Source organism: Neoarius graeffei, chromosome 20 (genome assembly GCF_027579695.1).
Source record: "Neoarius graeffei isolate fNeoGra1 chromosome 20, fNeoGra1.pri, whole genome shotgun sequence".
Taxonomy (NCBI): Eukaryota; Metazoa; Chordata; class Actinopteri; order Siluriformes; family Ariidae; genus Neoarius; species Neoarius graeffei.
Window position 1 is genome coordinate 37,409,776 of NC_083588.1, and position 11,109 is coordinate 37,420,884.

The window sequence follows — 11,109 nt, forward strand, 5'->3', positions numbered from 1 at the left end:
GATAATATTTTATGGAGGTTACTGTAATGGTATAGCCATTAAACTGTGCATTACATAAGTAATATGTGACTTGTGGGTCGTAACATCTTTCCCATTTAGGAATGTCACATTTCACCAAAATGTTTCTAAAATCACATATGTATGTGTAATATGCTGGAACATATGGTACACATTAAGCCGTAATGCCACATTAATTACTCGTGTTTGGACTGTATAGTGCATTACCACATGTGAATGATGTGAAGAGTGCGGATATCACATTACAGACTTGCTATAAATGAAGCACCTCGATGCAAATCTGTTGCCAAATGATCCTAAAGAAGTCTTGCTTTCTGTTGTTCTCATTCTTTACTGAATAAGGCTTATACTGTTAACATTAGATATACTGTTTCTGTTAAGAAACTGCTGTTCCTTTTAGGTCCATATAACTCTTTCCAGGTTTTAGGCCTAAGGCTTTAATTAATGATAGGGTTTGTCGGTGGAAGGAGACTTTTGAATTACTGTTCAAGCAGGCTGTCATGGGAATCCAAGTGTGATAGTGCTTATTCTGAGCAGTGCTGCAGTCACTGATAAGCTCTCAGCATAGTGTAAAAAACACTGAAATGTCAAGCTTCAGGCTACTAATAACTCAGAGTACCTTTTAAAGTTGAAGTGAAGCTCCAGGGCTGATGAAACTTCACACACCAACTAACACATTTTCTTTGGTGTGTCGTTATTTTTGTAAGGTTAACTGAACCCATACGGTTACATGTATGTACACATTTTTTTTTAAAATTAAAATAATTAAAAAGACAACACACAAGTTTGGAAATGTCATGACGTGATTTATTAAAGTTGGGTTTTGTTAATTTTTTAAAATAATTGCAACAGTATTTTGTTTGTCGGAGGGCAGTTTCCGAAATGAACAACATTTTTGATACATGTAAATAGGAGACTTCATCTTTTGTCATACTGGCAATGATTGCAGGCACATAGTTGAAGATCTGCAAAACTAAACTGCTAAATGAAGCAATAAATCAAACACCTGTCTTGGAACGAACCTATCCAACTTTCTAAAATATCACTGATGATCAAATAATTCATGGTCTTGTTTTTGGCATTGCTGCATTTGTTGTGCTTCCAGTAATCAAGCCAAACCTAATGATCACGTCTAGACCGACAGATTTGTCAGTTCCGTGGTCTGTTGTAAGTATAGTCACGAGTGTAAAGTCAGGTCCACTCAAAAAGCCTCATACATTTACTGTCTGGATATGGTATTGACTATGATTGTTTCACTACAATAAGCTTTGTAAATAATTGATACACTATTATTATTATTATTATTACTTTGTTCATTTAAGGCAAATTTAGACTCTAATGTTGACTACACCATATTCTGCATTTTCCCCATAACAACTATATAATACACATTAGCAGCAGTTTTACAATATTATGTGCTACAGGGTTACAAATTGTCTAAAATAAATTGTTTGGTCATACACTGTTATTAGTATGTCACACCAAAAATATAAACAGTTACGAAAAAGCATGACATAAAAATAAGAACCATTTCAGCAGTTAAATATGAAGTAATATGCAGACTCTCAGAAAATGTTTCTATAGACTGCTCTTTCTCTCACTCTCTCTCACACACACACACACACACACACACACACACACACACACACACACACACACACACACACACATACAAAAAGAAAAAAAAACCACATGTGATGGTTTACAAGTTAATCAGCATGACATTTTTTGACCACGCTAGAAAAGGGAGGCTCTACCCTGTTGGTCGGCGTCATCCAGGCCTTCTTCAAATCACCTTAACTGATGGCAAAGTGCAGCTTACTCATTTAATGTGTAGGTAAAGATAACCAAACGATCAAATTGGCATGTCTGATTGAGACTATTTCAACATTGTATACAGCAAAGACCTGTCTCTTTCACAACAGAATCAACTATGCAACAATGCAAGGGTGACTTTCAGTAAAATATGTATAAAAAAGCTCTGCAAAACACCCTGAATATCCATCTGACATTAGAATAAGCTCAGCTCGAACTGTCTAAAATGGCACAGACTTGTTAGCAAGAAAAAGGTAATATTGTAAAACCATGTGTTTGCACTGTGTTTGCAAGGAAGTACAATCTTAAAAAAGAGAAGGTTCAAATAGTGCTCAAAACGAAGCACACGTGTCTATGTAACGGCTATTTCCATTTAGTGTGCAAGGTCTGGAAAGTAAGTAAGTGCTTGTTCAGTGATGCTTTAACAACTTCTTAAGCTCAGCATGTCCTCCCAGATTGAGTTCTTCTTCAGAGTAGAGACTGTACCTGTCTTTAAACATTCAAAACACTCCTTTTTTTTATCTGTGCATATACAGGCCTTAACATACTCCAAATGAAATAAAAAAAAAAACCCTACACTGAAAAAAAAAAAAAAATCCTTTCTATACATAACAAATCTCAGGTACATACAGTATGTACAGAATTCTTATAAGAATTACATATCTACAAATCTATATAAGTATCGGCAGTCCTCAGTGTATCAAATTGAAGGATTGCAGGCTGTTAAATGGAGACATATTCCTTAAAGGTCACAGTCAGACAGTTTGTGGTGACATCCGTAATGATGATGTTACCTGAAAATGGCTTAAAATAGCTGACTGGTTCTTCTGACTTTTCTGAAATTTCAGGTGTGTTGTCCATTGGGACGTGGGACTCTGTGGGAGCTTCTGCATGTAGCCTAGTCCTCCCACAGCTTAAGTCGATTGGTTCATCAGGAATGGTGTCGGTAACATTGTAGTTGTAGCCCCCACTGGTGATTTGGCCGGAACAGTGCAGGTCTATAGGTTCCCTCTGAGGGGAAATGATGACTGGATCGGGAGCGCTGATACTTCTGGAACTGAGGAACTTCTTACAATCACTCGCAGCCTTGTTAGTTTCTGACAGGTTCCGTTTACGATGGTTGAGATGGTGATTGGTGGAGTCTTTTTGCGATAGCGTGTCTTCCCCCACTAATACGGGTGAAGAATTAGGTTTGTTGGACAGTTGAAGAGAGTGATTGTGTGATGAACTGATCTTATGCACCTCTTGTTCTGTTCTGTGACCTGCCTCAGTGTTCAGTTTTGCTTTTGAGAGCTCAAACTTTTTGTGGGGCACTTTGGGAACAACTTCACTGGTAACACATGTACTGTCTCCCGAATGAGTAGGAGCACCATTCTCCTGCCCTGCTGTCACTTTTAAAAGACTGGTTGCATTGCCATTTATAGACTCCTCAGCTTGTTTTGGTTTCTCTGTTCCTGGAGAATCCCTGTTTTTCACTTTGGAAGCCTGGACCCCATTATCCATGTACTTGCTCATGACAATGACAATTCGCCCATTTTTGTTTTTGTTCCTGATGATCTTCATCTTACTACTGATACCACTGGAAAGCAGGGGCTCCTTCGAGGTTGCCTTTACCGTTTGGTCTTCTTTGTTAGCAGGAATAAGCAGTTGCTTATGCTCCATGGATAGATCTTTCACTTTATTCAAGCTACCAGTGTCCTTGTCACGCACCCATTTCTGTTGCAAGGCCGGAGGGAGGTTCCATCCTTTAATAGATGGGTCATGCCCTTTAACCTCTTTCGGCTTTGTGGTTTGCTGGTCATACATCTTAGGGTCTGGTTGGTAATGGTGGTGTTTCTTGCTGTTTAGCTGATAGAAGTGCTTCTTCTTGCCATTGATGTGAGCTTCTGCCGGGATCTCCTTGTTGTTGGGCTGGTACTGGTGATGTTTTTTGCTATTGAGCTGGTAATGCTGAGGTTGTGATCGATGCATCTGAAGTGAATCCACTTTGAACTGGTTCTCCTCATCCAGTGATGTCTCCTGAAGATCAGCAAGGATGCTGGACCTCCGTGCAAACGCAGGTAACTGGAATAAAAGGAAGAACCAGTAAATGAAAACTGGAGTGACAGCTCTCTGTTACTGTATTTACCACACATACGCTGCTTTGAATCAATGTAATACTAGACACAGAGGCTGCAAGAGAAAAATCTGCACTTTAAGTGTAAGTTGCCCAGCAGCAGTTATACATTATGCATCTATGACACTATCATTTGTCTTCCAGCAGCTCAGGACATTAGGAGAGAGCCACAGTGAAGAGGGTGTTCTGCATATGGAATTAGTCGTTCATAGTGAAATGCTACCATGCTTATATGTGAAGGCACTTAAGGCATTAGCATAATATTTGCATGTTATTTATGTTTAGAATATATATATTTAACATGAACAACATGCAAATATTATGTTAATGCCTTAAAATGCAACAAGGATAAAAATACTAAAAGTAATATTGCAGAATAAATTTTAATTTAGGTAGCTAATTCTTACCTGGATCAGAAGATGTTTGGGTTTAGGTCCTCTTTTGCGATATCCCAATTGCTGCTCTTGTCGCTCTCTAAAACCAAACGCATTATAGTTGTGAGATGCTGTATGAAGACTAACTCTATTCGAAGACTAATTAGTGGTATTTTCTTGAAAAGTAACTGTCAAACATTTAATCATACGCAATATAATAAATGCCTTACTTTATAATTAATTTTGATTGTGTTTGACCTTACAGTCTACTGTTGATATTCTTAGAAACTACACTTACTGTTTTAGATAAACACAAACAAATACAATAAAATCATTCCTTCTGATCATGTGCGTATGACACAAATAAAAACAGACTATAGCTATGAGGAACTTTGATTGGTCTTGGCAACGAGGTCATTGCACTCTGTGGATTCATGACTGTTCGAAGATATCTGTCCTTTATGACTCCCTGACATGTTCTAGTCACTCGAGAAATAAAACAAACTAGGTTAGTAGCCTATTGGTACACAAAAACTTAAACTCTTAGTATAACGATCTCCATTGATATCCACGGCAGTTTTACGTGTCAGTTATTTCCGTGGTCGCACGTGAGTACACAAAACACTATCAACAGTAGGCTTGCTACGAAAGTTCCACGCCACCTATTTCAAGAAACAGAAAATGAATGGAATGAAAGCAAAGGGTGGAAGGGTCTCTTTTCTAATTTTGCGGCTCTCATTCTCTCCGAACTTTCTCTCTAATATTATGCTGAAAGTTCTTCTGAGATGGTCCGCCATATCTTTAAAGTGCATATCACGGGTAAATTCAGGAGCAAGATCAATGTAATTCTCCTATTTTATATTAAACTTTGGTCAAATATCTGTCACATTTTGCATTTTGTGCAATTTTTTTTTTTTTACCTTGCACAATACCAGAAAAATTCAGTTGAAATCAAGCCATTTGAGGCGAATTGGTCCGCCTCTGAAAAAACTTGGCATTTGGATTTCCTGGGAAACATTGATTTTCGTGACGTCATCTGTGGGACGCCTCCTTCTGAATCCTACATCAGCGCTGGTTTGTTTATGAGAAAACGACCTGGTGGTTTTCTGCAAATTTCTTCAACGTTATCACGTAATTATTAAAATGGTTAACATCGTAGGACGGTGTAGCAACACCAATCTTGATAGGATCAGTACTCATCGTTTCCCACATTGCGCTCAGGTGACAATTCCATATTTCAACGCAAAATCGCTAGCTGCTAAACTTGGTCTACGCAGGCTGCGCACTGAAACCGTGCAAGCTCTCGCAGCCTGCTGGCACTTCCGCAGGTGACGTCACGAATCTGGCTCCAGACTCCCTTGGCATACATGTCAACCCCTACGGATTTCCCGTATTCCCTACGGATTTTGGCATTTTAAAAATGGTACGGGCGTAGTGGTATTCAACTATGGATTTTTCTACATTTTCACCTTAAAATTATTTTGATTTATTACCATCAAAAAAAATCGTCATGAAATACGAAAATGCATGGGAGCCGCCATTTTCTACATTTAGAATTACTCAACCGGTACTTCCGCTAGTACCAACAAGCCATTCCGAATGTCTGAGCATGCGCAATTGTGATTTTCCTGCACACCGAGCGGGAAATAACAGCACATGTAACGTAACAATAGACAGGTCGAGAGGTCAAGATGTCAGCACCACCGAAGAAAAAACTCAAAACATCTAAAACTGGAGGTCGCTTTCTTCCCGAATGGACAGAAACATTCAATGGAATAATTATCGCTTCCAAAATGGGTGCTGAGTATGTCAACTGCACAATTTGTTGTAGAGACGTGGAATTTACGACGTGAGGGAACACATGAAATCTCAAATGCATGTGAAGAATGCAAACCAGAAAAAGAGACAGCCGTCAATTAATTTCTTCACGCAAAAGCAATCAGGAACATTGCTGAACAATACCCCAAATTATTGGATTATGTGAGAAGAGACACTAATCAAATCAAATCAAGTTTATTTGTATAGCGCTTTTAACAATAAACATTGTCGCAAAGCAGCTTTACAGAATTTGAACGACTTAAAACATGAGCTAATTTTATCCCTAATCTATCCCCAATGAGCACGCCTGCAGTGACGGTGGCAAGGAAAAACTCCCTCAGACGACATGAGGAAGAAAGCTCGAGAGGAACCAGACTCAAAAGGGAACCCATCCTCATTTGGCCAACACTAAATTTTGTTGAACTGATATAGGGTTAAGAAAACACTGACTGTTGTTTAATTGAGTGTTAACAGTACATATGGATGTACAGAAATAAACCAGTGCATATATTAGGTAAGATCTGATACATTTTTATTATGCATGAAATATTACTATGGATTTGGTATGGAAATTATGGATTTCTTTACCAGGGAGTACAGGTGAGAGCCGTGAGGGGTTGACATGTATGCCTTGGGATTTTTCCAGACGCGTTTTGTTATTTTATTTTTTTCTGCTGTAGACAGATGGCCTTGTGCAAAATTACCCTTCTGGATGAGTGTGTAAAGGGACATACTTTCATATTTAAAAAAAACCCTATTTGGTCCAGGATATGCACTTTAAACTGCTTGCATGATAGTTGTTTCTCTCTTGGGTGCCATGTTACCGTTCCCTACTGCCGTCAGATAATAAATAACATGTCGTCACCCTTCCCCTTTTGTCATAAAAGTGTTATTCTACATTGTTCGACTTTTCCACATGCCTTGGAATAGCATTAGTGAAGGACTGTTTGGTATATAAACAATGTGAAAACGCTAAGCACGGCGTGCATCAAGAGAGGCTTTGTAGTCGTTAGGCCTCGCTGAAGGGGCTGCAATCAATCTCCCACTCGAGGGCCTGAGACAGGCTGCAGTCTGAGCTCGCCCCGCCCCCCATGGCCATATAAGGACATGAGCTCAAGTTCACTCGATCCTGCTTTCACTCTCACCTGTTTTGGAAGGCGACGAGAAGGCGCGGGTCCAGGATGTTCTCCTCCGGTTCCCATGTGTTGTATCTGGGAAAAACCAACAAAACTGGTTATAATGCTCATAAACTCAATCAACAGATAATTAAACTATACACAAGTATTTATATTCAGCATATTCGAAATAAAGGCCTGAATATAATATGCACAATGATTCTTATTCTGCAACATTCTGTATAGTCAACCCAAAAAAGCACAGCGACGCAGTGGCCATGTTCACATCCCCGCAAGCTCGCTTTCAAGTGGATCCGCTGGCTGTGCAGAAATCATTAAAGTCGGATAACATGGTAGAAGGTTAGCCCCTTCTTTAAGCCCGCATAAATTAGTGATGGAATCCGTGGCTCCGTTTGAAACACACACACACACACACACACACTAACAGCTCTCTCTCGCGCGCGCGCAACGCGCCACACACACACACACACACACACTACACTGTGCACCAGATTTTCAAAAAACACATCTACTCGAGCAAAGGCAGTGAGTGCAGAATTACAAAATGCGCACTCACCTCGGTGACCATCCTCTCCACTTCACCAGATATTCGGTTCTTCCCTGAGATCGAAAAATAAATCGTGTTATAAAACACACACACAGAGCACTACCTTAGTCTTTTGCATTAATCTAGACAGACATACAGGCTTATATAGGCCTATTTCTTTTTCTTTACCTTCCGTATGCGCTTCTTTTCGATGCCCTCCACCGCGAAGACATGCTCTCCGACGGCAGGTAGATCCATTTCTCGCTCCAAAGCGAGAGCGCGATTTTTTCCCCCTTTTGATGCTTTAGCAGTAATTTTTTTTAATTGTTTATTTTTGCTTAGTTTTACAGCCACTCTGGTTCAGATGAATTCTTTCGCTAACCCTCCCTCCCTCTCTCTCCCTCTCTCTCTCTCTGACCCTTGCTCGTATTTCGGTGCTCGTTAGCAGTAAGCGGCTGAAATACACTCACTGCTGTTGCTACAGAAAATAGTTCGCGCAATAGCCAGGCAGGCAGGCAGGCACGTGACGTCAGAGCCAGGAGGAGGGAGGTTCAACTGAAACCCCACGAGTGCAGAAAGCCGAGCTGCTGCGCACAACTGCATGACTAAATATCTTTCTGCTGCTGCTTCATTTCTGCTACGATTAGTCCATGCACACACTTCACTGCTTGCAAATGCATGTCCGCAGACCTAATTAACAGAAAGACTATCAGCATAGCCTAGCTGAACAAAAAAAACATAATAATAGCAACAATAATAGGCCTAATAATAATAATAATAATAATAATAATAATAATAATCAGCATCATTCTGCTTCCCCTTCCACTTCCCCACCTAATTTTAAAATCGAAACAGCCGAATAAGCTATTTATACCCATTACTGTCAGCACATCAACGCATAGTACTATCAGATGTTTTCAGAGCAATCTAACACAACAGACTTAAATCTTTTTGCCAACTCATGCTTCAGACATTGTGCAGCCATTTTAGAGTTACCTGAACAGACTGTGATATAATGATGTAAATTCAAAGTAGGTAAATTTAAGCTTTCAATATTTTCTATTATGACATCTGGGACAAATGGCATTGCTGCCAGATTCTCTCATCTGACTTTATGCAATTCATTTTATAAGATGTAGCCTACAAATAGGCCTATACTGTGAAAGATAAAGGTAATAAAACTGTACTTTTTTTTCCCTTTGGGTGGCATAATCACATTGCACCTTCAGTAGGCTACGTGTCCTTATACCTTATAAATAATTCAAGGAACATAATTAGACCTTAAAGACCACTTAAAAGCATTAGTCAAAAAGTTAATCAACCCCAGTACACCAGCACATGCACCTTCCTAGGTAATACATAGTCTATATACACTAGTTAAAAAAAAAAAAAAAAAAAGCATTTATAGTACCACACCAGATTTAAGGACAAGTACTGTTTGATAGATTTATTTTTGTCTCTTGTCAGAGTGTATGATAGTGACTGACATCTTTTGTCCTGTTTATAAGGTGTTGTCGTCTCTGGCATTGTTTGTGGTATAATGTACGATGTTGTCTCTTGCTCTGTCTATATTGTTGTCTATTGTCTTAGTGGTTGTATTCAGTTTGCAGTGATGGTTTGTCTGATGTGTAAACACTTTTGTTCTCTTACCGTTTGTTTGGTCTGTTCTTAACAACCTGACTTTTACAGAAGTTGGTCACGTGGGTTTACAAACATCATGCCTAAGGACTGCAGCTGAAAATTAGCCTGTTGGCTAACACTGGCACATTTACAGTTCTGTTGATTAATGTGCAATGCCCTTTTAAATAAATAAATAAATAAATGAAAATAAAAGAAAATGTAGTCTGTTTTGTAAAAGAGTTCTTATATTAGTTGCGAACTCTATTAGGTCGGAATGAATCTTTATTAGGGTAAAGAAGCATTTATTAATGCAAGAAATACAGGTCAGTGTATTTAATATTTGAATATTTGAGTCTTTCAAGCCTGATTTTAGCGCAATCAGACCACTTAAATGAACCCAGCAGAGCACAGAAATGTGATGTGATGTGATGTAATGTGATGATGTGATGTAATGTGATGTAATGTGATTTCATACAGTAGAGACACAAACCTCCGGGAAGTGAAGCGCGCGCACAGAAACAAGCGTCCAGACTCGGTTAATAAACTAACACTGGAACGCACAACCTTCTACACAGTATATTACACATTAGGGTGGTGTATGGGCATCGTTACGTACCAAAAAAACAGCCGCTTTGACTCAGTGCATTTGATATTGCGACAGGCACGAACGAATAAAATTTAGCATGTAAAGGGTTAAAGTGTTGCGCGAGGCGGCAACAGTGAGCCAATGGCGAAGCAGCAACGCCACAGCGCTACCCGACCATATATGGTCATGAACAAGAACTGCCAAAATATCGCCATTAGTTGTGATTAAAAGCACAAGTTTCTCAACCAGAAGCCTCCTGTATGCTCGATTAATCACGAAGCTGGTGTGGAAAATGGTTTACAATGAGACGAAACCAACCGCTGTGTCGTATATTTCTGCCTTCTCACAGTGGGATGAGAAGAAGTGAATCCGCCCTGCTGCCGCTCAGGCGGAGGAGAAAAAGCGGGGCACCACAGCAAACGCACGCGAGACTGGGTCCACTTTTAATGTTGCACATTCACGTGTGTGACCGGTTCGCACGTGCAAACGAGTCGTGGGTTCCGCTAATAGGGGATAAAAATGCTTTCAGGAAGCCCCTGTGCCCAACTACTCATTATCTACGCTGCAAGAGTAGACAGACAGAGAGAAAGAGAGAGAGCTAGCAAGCAAGCAACTTAATGGAAAATAACCGACAGCGAAACAGAACCTTCTCTTTGTTTTGACCTTGATGTCTTGGCTCAAGGTTTAAGGCGTTGGAGGGGAAATATTGTCCTCAGAGCATCACAGTGCATGAGCTTCCTGCATGATCTTGGCTATTTCACACTAGACAGTGCTTCTAAAATATGTACTAGCAACATGGACATCTTCTCTCTCTCTCTCTCTCTCTCTCTCTCTCTCTCTCTCTCTCTCCCTCATGCTTATTTCTCAGCTCTTATAAATTAGTTTGACTATTAAAATATCTTGTCATCCTAATAAGTGTCTTAAATATCAGCTGTCATTCTCTGTGTAACCCAATTTCATCCCATCCTGTAGGGATATAGAGGTCTACGAAACACTATTAACCATGGAACTCAGTGACAGGACAGAACCTTGGGAAGCAAATCAATAAAAGGCTGGATAGATAGATAGATAGATAGATAGATAGATAGATAGATAGATAG

The 11,109-nt window shown here is 39.7% G+C and overlaps 1 protein-coding gene across 1 annotated transcript; it reads right to left on the reverse strand.

The window, feature by feature from the left end:
- Window positions 1-803: 803 nt before the first annotated feature.
- Window positions 804-8,521, reverse strand: cbx4 (chromobox homolog 4 (Pc class homolog, Drosophila)). The gene is made up of 5 exons (XM_060901633.1): window positions 7,993-8,521; window positions 7,834-7,877; window positions 7,287-7,352; window positions 4,357-4,423; window positions 804-3,897 (listed from the first exon to the last, which is right to left on the reverse strand). The coding sequence occupies exons 1-5, from the start codon at window positions 8,059-8,061 to the stop codon at window positions 2,557-2,559; spliced, it is 1,587 nt and encodes a 528-aa protein (XP_060757616.1). The 5' UTR covers window positions 8,062-8,521; the 3' UTR covers window positions 804-2,556.
- Between the last annotated feature and the right edge of the window lie 2,588 nt (window positions 8,522-11,109).